This window comes from Phalacrocorax aristotelis, chromosome 2 (genome assembly GCF_949628215.1).
Source record: "Phalacrocorax aristotelis chromosome 2, bGulAri2.1, whole genome shotgun sequence".
NCBI lineage: Eukaryota > Metazoa > Chordata > Aves > Suliformes > Phalacrocoracidae > Phalacrocorax > Phalacrocorax aristotelis.
In genome coordinates this window covers 30,628,406-30,641,730 of record NC_134277.1, presented here as the reverse complement: position 1 = coordinate 30,641,730, position 13,325 = coordinate 30,628,406, and the positions used below count along the sequence as shown (strand labels likewise).

General features: G+C 40.7%; 1 protein-coding gene across 1 annotated transcript in view; it reads left to right on the top strand.

Annotated features, from left to right (window-relative positions):
* THSD7A (thrombospondin type 1 domain containing 7A) overlaps positions 1–13,325 on the top strand; it is a 300,728-nt gene that overhangs the window by 241,000 nt on the left and 46,403 nt on the right. The window contains exon 15 of the mRNA XM_075082924.1: positions 12,451–12,645. Within this exon, the coding sequence (XP_074939025.1) occupies positions 12,451–12,645 (195 nt within the window). The remainder of the gene's footprint in view (positions 1–12,450; positions 12,646–13,325) is intronic.

Here is a 13,325-nt window from a genome sequence, read left to right as displayed (position 1 = left end):
TACGCAGAGTTTGATCTTGCAAAGGTTGATGTATTCAAGCAGCAGTCTTGTTCTTACAAGCAGATATAATGGAAGTAGCTCTCTAATGTGGTCAAGTGGTAGGATGAGCAATCGTTAATTAAGAACCGTGGGAGCAGCTAAGCCTGGAGAAAGCAAGTGGTTTTGGTGGAATTCTGTAAATGTTTCTGAGGTCAACTGTTAGAAAGGGGAGATTTTTGTTTTCTCTTGCTTTTTATGAAGTCTATCTAATGTATAAATTTTATTGTAGAACTCACAAAGTTATTTAATTTGGACAACCAAAGATTATTTGTTTCTCAGTTCAAGTATCTAAATATGAATCTAAATATTGTCTAGCCTGTGGCAGTGGTGAAAGTTACAGGCATTAAAGACGGCCTGTCTTTGGCCCAGTGTTTTTCCCATTGATGTACATTATGTTAATTAACATAAAATATAAGTTTCAGACACAGATATATTATGTATCACACAGAATCACATAGAATCATATAGGTTGGAAAAGACCATTAAGATCATTGAGTCCAACCATAAACCTAACACTGGCAGTTTACCACTAAACCATGTCCCTAAGCACCACATCCATACATCTTTTAAATACCTCCAGGGATGGTGACTCCACTGCTTCCCTGGGCAGCCTGTTCCAATCCCTGACAACCCTTTCAGTGAAGCAATATTTCCTAATATCTAGTCTAAACCTCCCCTGGTGCAGCTTGAGGCCATTTCTTCTCATCCTATCACTCATTACTTGGGAGAAGAGATGGACGTGCATCTCACTGTAGCCTCCTTTCACTTGTAGAGAGCAATAAGGTCTCCCCCCAGCCTCCTTTTCTCCAGCCTAAACAACCCCAGTTCCCTCAGACACTCCTCATAAGACTTGTGCTCTCAACCCTTCATTAGCTTCATTGCTCTTCTTTGCACACACTCCAGCACCTCAATGTCCTTCTTGTAGTGAAGGGCCCAAAATTGAACACAGTATTCAAGATGCAGCCTCACCAGTGCCGAGTACAGGGGAATGATCACTTCCTTAGTCCTGCTGGCCACACTATTCCTGATGCAAGCCAGGATGCTGTTGGCTGCCTTGGCCACGTGGGCACACTGCTGGCTCATGTTCAGCCACCTATTGATCAGCATCCCCAGGCCCTTTTCTGCTGGGCAGCTTTCCAGCCACCCTGCCCCAAGCCTGTGGTGTTGCATGGGGTTGTTGTGACCAAAGTGCAAGACCTGGCACTTAGCCTTGTTAAATCTCATACAGTTGGCCTCAGCCCATTGATCCAGCCTGTCCCGATCCCTCTGTAGACCCTTCCTACCCTCAAGCAGATGAACACTCCCACCCAACTTGGTATCGTCTGCAAACTTAGTGAGGGTGCATTCGATCCCCTTGTCCAGATCATTGATAAAGATATTAAACAGAGCTGGCCCCCTCACTGAGCCCTGGGAAACACCACTTGTGACTGGCCACCAATGAGATTTAGCTCCATTCACCACAACTCCTTGGGCCTGGCCATCAAGCCAGTTTTTTACCCAGGAAAAAGTACACCCACCCTCAGCCATGAGCTGCCAATTTTTCCAGGGCAATGCTGTAGGAAACAGTGTCAAAGTCTTTCCTAAAGTCTAGGAAGACAATATCTACAGTCTTTCCCTCGTCTACTAATTGGGTCACCTTGTCATAGAAAGAGATCATCTAGTTGTCCTGTATGTGCTGTGTCGTGGCATTCAAGATGATCTGCTCCATAACCTTTCCTGGCACTGAGGTAAGGCTGACAGGCCTGTAGTTCCCCAGATCCTCCTTCTGGACCTTCCTGTAGATGGGCAGCACAGTTTCTAAGCTCCAGGCAACTGGGACCTCCCCAGTTAGCCAGGACTGCTGATGGAAAGCGGCTTGGTGATCAATTCTGCCAGTTCCTTCAGTACCCTTCGGTGGATCTCATCTGGCCCCACAGACTTGTGTGTGTCTAAGTGGTGTGGCAGGTTGCTAACCATTTCCCCTTGGATTATGGGGGCTTCATCCTGCTCCCCATCCCTGTCTTCCAGCTCAGGGGGCTGGGTACCCAGAGAACAACTGGTCTTACTATTAAAGACTGAGGCAAAGAAGGCATTAAGTACCTCAACCTTTTCCTCAGCCTTCGTCATTATGTTTCCCCCTACATCCAGCAAAGAATGGAGATTCTCCTTAGCCCTCCTTTTGCTGCTAATGTATTTACAGAAGTATTTTTTAATTGTTTTTTTTTTGTGTTTTTTTTTTTTACAGTAGTAGCCATATTAAGCTCTAGTTGGGCTTTGGCCCTTCTACTTTTCTCCCTGTATAACCTTGCTACACCTTTGTAGTCCTCCTGACTTGCCTGCCCCTTCTTCCAAAGGTCATAAACTCCCCTTTTTTCCCTGAGTTCCAGCCAAAGAGCTCTGTTCAATCAGACTGGTCGTCTTCCCCACCAGCTTGTCTTGCAGCCCATGGGCACAGCCTGCTCTTGCTCCTTTAAGACTTCCTCCTTGAAGAATGTCCAGCCTTCCTGGACTCCTTTGCCCTTCAGGGCTGCCTCCCAGGGGACTCTGTCAATCAGTCACCTAAACAGGATGAAGTCTGCCCTCCAGAAGTCCAAGGTGGCAGTTCTGTTGACTCCCCCTCCTTACTTCTCCAAGAATTGAAAACTCTATCATTTCATGATCGCTGTGCCCAAGACGGCCTCGAACCATCACATCACACGCAAGTCCTTCTCTGTTCACAAACAACAGGTCCAGCGGGGCGCCTTCCCTAGTTGGCTCACTCACCAGCTGTGTCAGGAAGTTATCTTCCACACACTCCATAAACCCCCTAGACTGCTTCCTCTCTGCTGTATTGTATTTCCAGCATATATCCAGTAGATTGAAGTCCCCAACAAGGACAAGGGCTAGCGATTGTGAGACTTCTCCCAGCTGCTTGTAGAATAATTCATCTGCCTCTTCATCCTGGTTGGATGGTTTATAACAGACTCCCACCATGATATCTGCCTTGTTGGCCTTCCCCCTGATTCTTACCCATAAACACTCAAGTCTATCATCCCCATCATTAAGCTCTAGGCAATCCAAACACTCCCTGACATACAGAGATACCCTACTGCCTTTCCTGCCTTGCCTAATCCCTTCTGAAGAGTTTATAGCCATCCATCGCAGCACTCCAGTTGTGCGAGTCATCCCACCACATTTCCATGATGGCAACTATATCATAGTTTTCCTGCTCAGTGGCTTCCAGCTCCTCCTGTTTATTTCCCATGATTCCCATGATGCATGCATTTGTGTAAAGGAACTTAAGCTGGGCTGTCATCCATGTCACCTTCTTAGAGGAACACCCCACCGGTGTTCCCCCCTTGGCTTCTATTACATCAGTAGCCCCCAGCTCATCTCCGTAAAACTTCAGCTGTGGTCCAGTAAACCCAACGCATCTCAGAGACACAGGCTGAGTGCCCTTGCCGTCTGTCTAATCTCAGTGTGTCATCCCTCAGCTTGTCTCAGGCAAGCCTGATATTAACCCCCTCACCCTTCAAGTGTAGTTTAGAGCTCTGTCAGAGCCCTGCAAGCTCATGAGCAAAGACCCTCTTTCTCCTTTGAGAAAGGTGAATCCCATCAGACGCAAGGCAGCCTCATGCTGTGTGGGCCGTCCCATTATCACAAAAACCAAAACTGTGGTGATGACACCAGCCACAGAGCCATGTGTTAATAGACTAGGTGCATCTGTTCCTTCCAGTGTCACTGCCTGCAACTGGAAGGAGAGAGGAGAAAAAAATTGTGCTCCAGAGTCCTTTACTAGCTGTCTCAAGGCCCTGAAGTCTCTTTTGATTGCCCTTGGACTACGTGCTGCAGCTTCATCACCTCCCACATGGAAAAGCAGTAATGGGTAATAGTCCAAGGGCCGCACCAGGCTAGGAAGTTACCTAGCAATGTCCTTAACCTAGACCCCAGGGAGGCATCAGACTTCCTTAAGAGGAGGGTTTGTCCGGCATATTGGACCCTCTGTTCCCCTCAGAAGGGAGTTGCCTACAACTATAGCCTTTCTTCTGTTCCTCATGGAGGCAGTTTTGATACAGGGGTTAGGCTTTTCTGACCCTGGAAACACCACTGGTATAGGTGGACTGTTAGCCACATCTTCTGTTGACTGGTCTTCTGCCTGCAAAGCCTTATACCTGTTATACAGAAGCACCTGGGAAGGTGAGGTGGGCAAGAAGTGGGTTTGCCTACTGCCCCAAGCATGGACTTGCCTCCATTCAGTCTTTTCCTTTGAGCTACTGCCTTCAGCCTGGTAGGGGAGGGATACAGGAATCCCTTGATCTTGGGTTTTCTCTGGTGGCTGTTCCTGTTTCTGTCTCAGGGAGGGCAGAGCATGGTTCCACCAGTCTATCTCTTTCTCAGCCTCGCTGATGCTCCTTAACCTTTCTACCTCCTCACATAGCTCTGCCACCATGCTGAGCAAATCATCCATGTTGTCACACCTCTCAAAGCTGTTCTCATGGTTGCCATCCCTTACAAGTGAAAGGCTCTGGCACTCCCTTTGACCTGAGATGTGGACGGCTGCTTGTTTTCATGGGAGCTCTGTCTGGGTTGCCACATTCACTCTGATGAATGCAGAGGGCATAGCTTTCTGCTGGGTAGATACCATAGCTAAGTTCCTACTGAAAGTATGATGACTACCAAACGAACTCATGTCTTGGGCTGGTAGGGTGATTGCACCCTTCCTGTGTGCAAACTGCCGCACCATACCCTGGCTGACACGCCATGTTCTGTTGGCAGTGCTTCTGGTTGCTTGCACTCCGTAGGCTGCTTTTTATAGACATGGGAAGCGCCGCCTTTGCTTTGGCAAGGCCCTCGCCTCATCAGTGTCCCCCGCCAGAGCTGGTGGGTCTCTCCACTGTCCTGGTGCTTCCCTGCCTCAGAGAAACCCCTGTGTGCCAAGATTGGCTGATCCACTGTGGATCAGGCTGGCTCTGGAGTAGCTCCTCTCGGTGACTGACTGACTGTATCGTGTCTCAGTGTTTTAATACCTGACAATGTGTTGAATATACCTTTTACTTTTACGCTCAGTAATGTAAACTGATATTCTGTAGAAGCTAAATAAACTAGTATTTTTTATTTAGATTGAGAAAAGTAAAATATTTTGGTTTCCTTGAGCACCTATACAATGAATATAACTTGGAAGTAACAGCTGAATTTTTGCACAAAACTAACTTTCACTTTGGAAAACATACATCTGCAATTATAGAGATTATCGGTTGAAGTTTTATTTACTTTGCACCTCAGAAAATTGCCTTTTGAGCATGGATAGTGTGTTTTATTTGTTTTATATAGGTTATCTCCTGCACAGGGCATTAACATATTCCCTTTCCCCTCTTGCATTTCAAATTCCGACATTAGATAGCCATGTGTGAATTTTCAGTGGTGCATGTTATTTTGTTTGGTCCCCTGCACAAGCATTGATTTCATGCAAGGTGTTTGCTTAAGGGAGGCTGACCTGAAAGCAAGCATCTGGCTGACTGAGCTCTGCCCTGGACAGTATTACAAAGATTTCACCAGTTTCTGAAGGAAGACTCTGAGAGGGAGTTTCTCCCCTCTCCCCACTAATCCTTGGCTCCCTCCTTCATACCTCACTTGATGTAAATAATGTTTCTACAGGCTATGGAAAACCTTGCATGATAATATGTTATTAAAATTTTGGTACTATAAATAATATTTTTAAAGATTATTTTGTGATGTAGGTACAGAAAAGACTGAGCTACTACTGTGCAAGTCCTTTTAACCACCCCAAAAATCTGGAAATACTAAACACAGAAGTACAAAATCTATTTGGTATAACATTCTGATACTGCATTTATAAAGTGACACTGGAATAAAGATATTTTTAACAGATCATTTAACTGTTTATTGGTGATTTCTCTACAAATGTTTATCATGCTGTGAAAAAGTAGACATAGCAGCATTTCTTTTTCAATTTTATCTCTCGAATTTCTGATGCTTATGAATGCAGAAATCACACGCTCATTCAACTGCTTGTGGTTATTTACTTTTGATGACAAAGTTAAACAATAATCTTATAGAAGTAATCTCAGCCCTTTGGTTTCCCGTGGATTGTCCTTTCATTTTGTGTCAATACTCAGTAGAGCAAGTAATTACATTCTTATATGTGAGAACAGTTCTCAGTTCCTCTTTCAGTGCAAGGGGATGTTGCCAATACTATTAGTTTGTCCTGTTTCTGATCTGATTGCCTATGCACACTGTAACACATACCAGCAAATGTGTTAAATAAAAAAGAATAGGAATGTGTACCAGAGAAAAAGCACATCTGACTATGCATTCATTAACAGTTTATTTTGAACAAAATAGTCTGCACTGTTCATATTTTAGTTAGAAGGATAATCAAAACTGAAGAAAAATCAAGAAGAAATAAATCATTAAAAATGAGTGGTTAGGTGTCTGATCTTGAGATTCTATGAGTAACAGAGCATATGCACGCCTTGCTTTATATGACAGCTTTACTATTTACATTTCCATTCTTAGCTTTTTTATCACATTGGTTTTCCTTGGCAGAAGAGACACTTGGGTGAATCATAAAGTTTAGAATTGTGATTCATTGTTAAAGACAGGTCTGTTTCTAGCTGTCTTCTATAATGAAAGTTTTGTTACAAATTGTGTCAATTTAAATGACCATGTCACAAAATCAGAACTTGGGTCAATGCAGAGGAAAGAGAATAAAAGGGCTTGGTGGGTTTTTGTTTTGGTTTAAGAACAGATTTTTTAGAATTTTTTAAAGAAAAAAGTTTGTTAATCATTCGTGCAAATGATGGACAAATATTTATATCTAAATCTAAGCATAGTAACATAGTATTTAATACCTGAGCAGTAAATTAATTGTTGTAGTCATGAACCTTATTTGAACAAGGACGACAGTCATGACAGTTCTGTTGGATTTCTCTAATGAATGAAAATTTGCAGTCATATTACTTGTAAAATGCCTTTCAACAGTGGGTAAGCAGGGCATTACAGAATTGCAGTAACTTAAGACTTCTGTCTCTTATTCAAAACCCTCAGGAGTGCATATTACGGGTGCATCAGCAAGGAGGTTGAAATTTTGACCCTATCCAACAGGAACAGGAAATGTAGAGAAAAGCCATATTTTACAGCAGCAGCATTTATGTTGTGTTTATTTTCATAAGCTGTTTCTCAACTAACAAGAGTAAATTGACCAGATATCTTGATGAGTCACCTGAAACCCAGGAGGGAGAGGCACAGAGTGTTGGCAAATGCAAAATACCAAAAAAACCCTGAAAACTAGAACAAGAGAGTAAATGCTTGAAAGAGCCAGGCTACTAGGATTTGATGGGGATGCGGTCTATAAAACACACTGTGAGAGGAACCTGCTCCAGCTAGGGTGTGCTGAGAGATACTGCTTCGTATTCTTACGGCTGACATTTATTAGCACATAGGTAACTTCAAAGTCATGTTGTGCTCAGGGAGATGGATTAATGTATGAAGTTTGAAACTGTGAACAATTTAGGCAGGTATGCTCATAACTTAAAAAATCAGTGCCAGTAAACCTCAGCTCCAGTGATTTCTGAAGGAAATTAGAAATACAGTTCAAATCCCTTTCAAATTGTATAGGAAAGCCTAGGAAGCTTACTAAAAAAGTTTATTTTGCCAGTAGCTTCTGCATATTTAAGTAGGGTTTGTTGGACTGCATCCCAGTGTTAGTGATGAGGACATGTAGTAGATGAGAAGCTCAAGTGCCCAAAGTGCAATAGCCTAATCACATCATGATATATATGTATGGATGCACATGGTAAGGGCTATCTCAGTGACCAAAAAGAGTTTTGCAAAACAATGCACAGCCTGCAGTCCTTGCCACCATAAATCTTCCTCAGAGTTTTGTAGGAGGAATGGGATGAAAACTGTGAAACCTGTCAGCATATTCTGTATAGCAAGAGGAAGGTTATTTGTAAAATTTAAGCAGAAGCTTAAGTAACCTGGCTGTCAGAGAAAATATCTGAATAGCTGTACTTGATGTCGCTAGGAATTGGCCATTATTAAAGAGCTGATCCCAAGCTCTCGCTATCCTTCATTTGTAGGATATATGTAGAGTTATTTGAAAGACAGTAGATCAGGGGAATCGGAGGACACTTCCCAGGATGGCTGTGAGCACGAGGAGGCCTTGCAGACTTGTTTGAGCCGCAGGGTGGTTCAGAGGCAGGACCGGTGGTCACAACCCCTTTTTCTCTCACAGCGGCCTCCTTCTCTGGGCATTGCTTCTAGGGGTGGAGGGATTTGATCTTGTGGGGATTTCATGCCCTCATTGAAAGCACAAGAAAAGAGACAAAATCATGAAAGAGCACTGCTCCTTTATGGAGCTATAAACTATTTTAATGTTATCGAGACTTAACGGATGAGAGTGCCCTATTGCCTGGTTCATATTTTAGTCACTGCAAAGCACAACCAGCAGCTTCAGGTTCTGTACTGAAGTAAGAATTTGGACAACAATGCTCAAGAGCAGTTTTTACTTGAGAAATTGGGTTTTTTTTTATCGGCTAAACAAGAGCCAAAATCTCCAGGTGACTTTATTTGGCAGAAACACATTGATTGTTCTCTGGCATGTAAAGAACGCTCATGTTTGTATTTTCACAATATTATTGGCATGTGCTCCTGAGTGAGATACTATTAATCATGCAGTGTCTAGTCTGCCATGTCCCACAGAAAAATAAACGTACATGAAATCGTAGCCTAAGCAGCATTGATAGTAGGTATAAGAAAAGTTACTGTGCTGAAATAATTCTTGCCTTTCTAGAAATGAAATAGAATATTATTGTTCTTAAAAATACTTGACAATTGAAAAAATGGTATCACAAGTGTATTGTAAAACAAAGGACATAGAGCATGTTTATTTATAAAATAATTTTCAGGTGTAGGGTTTACTGAATCTCACACCTCAGTGAAATCTTAGTGAAGTATACTAATGATGGTAACACTGGCAAGGTTTATATATAAACCCACACATAACAAGACTTGTTAAAATACAGTCTTAGTGATGTGTTATGCCAACAACAAATATATTAGCCTATAGTGCCCTGTGGCTTGGTGGAAAAAATGCGATCAGATAAAGTTTTAATTACATCAAAGTCCCTTATCTAGAAAATTTAGACTGCCATTTATTTCACACCTTTCTTCTGGGAGATAATAATTGTTAAATGACAAAACAATTTTGTAAGTGAATGGTTTCCATGTTAAATTTGATTTTCCTGTTAGCACTATTCCTGTTTTATGTTTTCACTTAACAATTACTTGGGCTTAATTCAGTAATAGAAGAACCATGTTCTTTCCACTTGCTGCTAATGTCTGTAATAAATATAATGTGGTTGTATAGGCAAAATAATTAGTCTGGCACTGCATGGCTTTATAGTAGTTGGAGACACTTCTCTACAGAGAGTTAATCATTGATCTCAGTGGCTTTTACAGAATATAATTAAAGAATCATGGGTTTGATCAGAGAGGCAGGGGATGAGTTTCCCCAGATTAGGTTGTGAGTGGAAAAAGTAACTCCACTAGCAGTAAGAGAATTTCAGATGTCAAGTAAAACATTTATTTACCTGGCCAAAAGAATGTATTAATTAAATGTATACAGTTGTCAAAATCCCTACTTTAAGTAATGGAAAAATACCCACTCTGACAGTCACAAGGAGTATAAACCTTTCAAATTGATACTTGAATCTGTAGAATAATGGTAGGAAAATGGAATTCAGAGTCGATCACCCAGGTCTTGTCAACCAGAAGTAACATGAATAGTTTGGACAGGCGCTGTGAAAATTAAGATTCTGGAATTGATTTGGTATGCCAACCTGTGCTCTAATTTGTGTTGTTATTAAGGTGAAATATTTAGGTCTCAAGAATGAACAGTTTTCCTGCTTTGATTGCTACAGTAGAACTGATAGTTAATCTGGAAAAAAACCCACCTGTTAATCCTCAGGGGAGCTTCTCACCTGGGTTGCTTGATGTAAATTAGGTACACTAACATGAATCTGAAAAATTTATGGCAGAGTGGATAGTTGTCCACAGAGTAATGTTTAATAACCAAGAAAGATGAAGGAATAAATATTGGCTTTAGAAAAACTCAATTTAGCTAAAAAGAAAGTATGTTCTTCAGTAGACAATGTTTACAGCCTATCAAAGCACTAGATGGAGAGGCAGGACCTAAAATGGGTACTAAACTTTTGAAGAAGATTATTAGAAGTTATTGGGTTAATCAGTGGGCCGTCTGTTAGCCCTTGGCTAGACATAGTTTTCATTGCTAAAAATGGTGGCCTGTATCTCCCTGAGAATGCAGTGAAGATAATGCAATTAGTTTTGCTGATGCATGCACATGCCAAGGTCAAACTCAGGATGGAGGATTTAGGTTTGACCTCTGTGAATTTCCACATGGTAGAACTAATCTGAACTGTGTTTTTACCTCAGGGAAACTGATGTCTGTTATTAGCAGAGAGGAGTATCTCACAAGAATCCAAAACTGTAGCCTAGGCTTGCATTGGAAGATACTGTTTTGATTTGTATTTTTCCAAAATATTTGTATAATTTTAGTAATCCTATAGTAGGTACAGTTAATACATTCTTAAAGTAGATTTTCAATTATCAGATATTAATTTTTGCTCATTGAATGACTATAATTATATGTAAAGAAAAAAGGGTTTCCTTACGTAAACTACACCAATAATAATAGGATTTGACAGAATAATTGTATTAGACAATGTACAGCTGGTCAGTCCTCCAGTAAGCACAACTTAATGCAGTACTGAGCCTATTACAAGCAGTGCTGGCAGCCCTGCTCCAAAGGGCAGTCAAGGATCAGGGAAGCTGTTTGCTTAGCATCTCTGGAAAAACAAAGCCCCCTCCCTTTCATAGTGTTTTACCACAGACGTGTAGCAAAAACAATTCACTTGGGACCTTTGGATATGTTTTAGTAGGCACATGATTAAATGGACCATGCGGGCCATCAATTTCAGCTTCCTACAGTCATCACGAGATAGAAATTTAGTTTAGAACTATCAGACGAAAAAGCTTTTTTCAGAACTCATGAGTCGCTAAACCTTTAGGATTACCTTGCAACAATCTAAAAAAAAAAAAAAAAAAGTAGTTTCCTCAAATATTCTTCCTTCTTCCTCCAAGAGGAAATAGTCACTTATAGCCAGTTTTCGGTTTTATTTTGAAACTCTGCATTCAAACCCCATTTTTCTCCAACAGTTGAACTTGGTTATGCCGTAATAGTTTTGTTAGCAAAATTTATATTTTTTTCAATTCACATACCAATAAAACAATTACTGTCAGTACAATTGAAGTGCTATGCTTAAATTATAGAACGGAGTATAATATAAAACATGATGTTCCCTCATATGTATACAGAATGATATATTGTGTTCAGGTGCAATGTTACTGCAACAACTGGTGACCCAAATTACTTTCACAGTCATTATGAGATACTGCATGTATTGTGTGCTGTCAGATGCCGAGAAGCATAAATATAATTCTATTGTGTAGACAACTAGAAGTTTCCAATCTTGTTACTGCATAATAAGTTTTATGCTGTTTTGGGCAAGGAAATAAAATTAGATTTACTGAGGCTTAGGTTAGAATAATAGATAAGCAACCAAGTTAAAAAAAAATTAAAATTACTCATGAGGAAAAATGACAGAGCACTGCTAAAGACTATATTAATGAAAGAGCCTTATCCTTTGTAAATTGTTATGTTCCAACTTCTTCGTTTTGTGCCACCTGAAGTTTTCTTAAGAAACTGTTTTTATTTTCTTATAAGAAAGAAGCTTTTATTCAGGATATGGATATCCTGTTATAAAACATTGTAGCCTTATTGGCTGATACTCGTAGCAAACATGCTTTGTCCTTCAACCCTTTTTCAAGACTAAAAATTGCTGAAGAACATCAGCCAGCAGTACTGTTGTGGATGGTTAAGTGGTATCCAGATCTCAACTATGCTTCTAAATTTTATGTCTGTCCCTTTTTCTAAAATATATGCTGCTGATACAACTTCATTATAGCTCGTATGATGTTCAGCTCCTTCAAGTGGCATTGCAGATTTTTAATGTCTGAGTGGCTGTATCTGTAGCAAAAATGATAATATGAAGAGTGGTATAACAGATGTGGATAAGATGATGCAACCTTTATAATATTTGCAGTTGTCTGTAAGATTTATTTTTCTTTCCTGGTAAGTCATAATAAATAGAAATTTAAACAGAATCTAAAAAAAGTCAGAAATATTAAATGTATTCATTCAAGATACAAATGACTGCAAATATTAGGTTGTTGTATAGCTATTCTGGGCTTTCAGTGTGATTTTATGGGTGAATATTGCAGACTTACTAAACTGAATAGAGACATTAATGAAAAAATTGCTGAATTAAACTCCATCCCTTTTTGCTTCAGCAATTACTTGTCGCAGACAAGACGGAGGACAGGCTGACATCAGTGAGTGCCTTAAATACTCTGGCCCATTACCATCCTTAACACAGACGTGCCAGATTCCCTGCCAAGATGACTGTCAGTTTACAAACTGGTCAAAGTTTTCTTCCTGTAATGGGGACTGTGGAGGAGTCAGGACAAGAAAACGCACTCTTGTCGGTAAGAGTAACCAGAAAAATATTGCATCTTTTATTAATTATTGCTACTGTTTTGATTAAAATCTGCATTTTTCTGAGGTTCTTTTATGACAAGCAAGCAAAGTTTGTCATCATGGAAGAAGGGAGACCCAACATCACTGTCGTGCTTTATATACTGTTGGTGGAAAAAAGATATGACCTCTCAGGAGAACAAACTCCTACCATGTGCCTGAGGCTCCAGATCACGGGGAAGTGGCTAGAGAGAAGATGGGAGAACATAGGAGGCTGGGGTTTCTTCTAAAGTGGAACACACATAGTAAACTGCCAAAGCGGACCATTTCTTTTCCGGACAGGCAGGTCAGCTCTGTCTGTAATTCCAGGGAGGCAAAAAATGTAAAGGAGCATAATTAACCAACAAACTGATCCAGTCCAAGCAAATAAAATTAAAAAAAAGAGTCCTTACTTGCAATTTTGTTGAGCCCTGTGTTATATTTTCACCAAAAGGGGCACAATTATTTGACATTAATATTTTGCTATTTAAAAGGTTTTCACAGCCTGCTTCTCTGCACAAAGAGGTCAGGAAGGTTGCTGCTTTATGGTTTATCATTTGTACAGCATTATGTCCTTGAGATTATCTATTTGTGCTAGGCATTTAACAAATATAGGGGACAGACCTTTGAGGTTACACTCAAGCAATTTCCC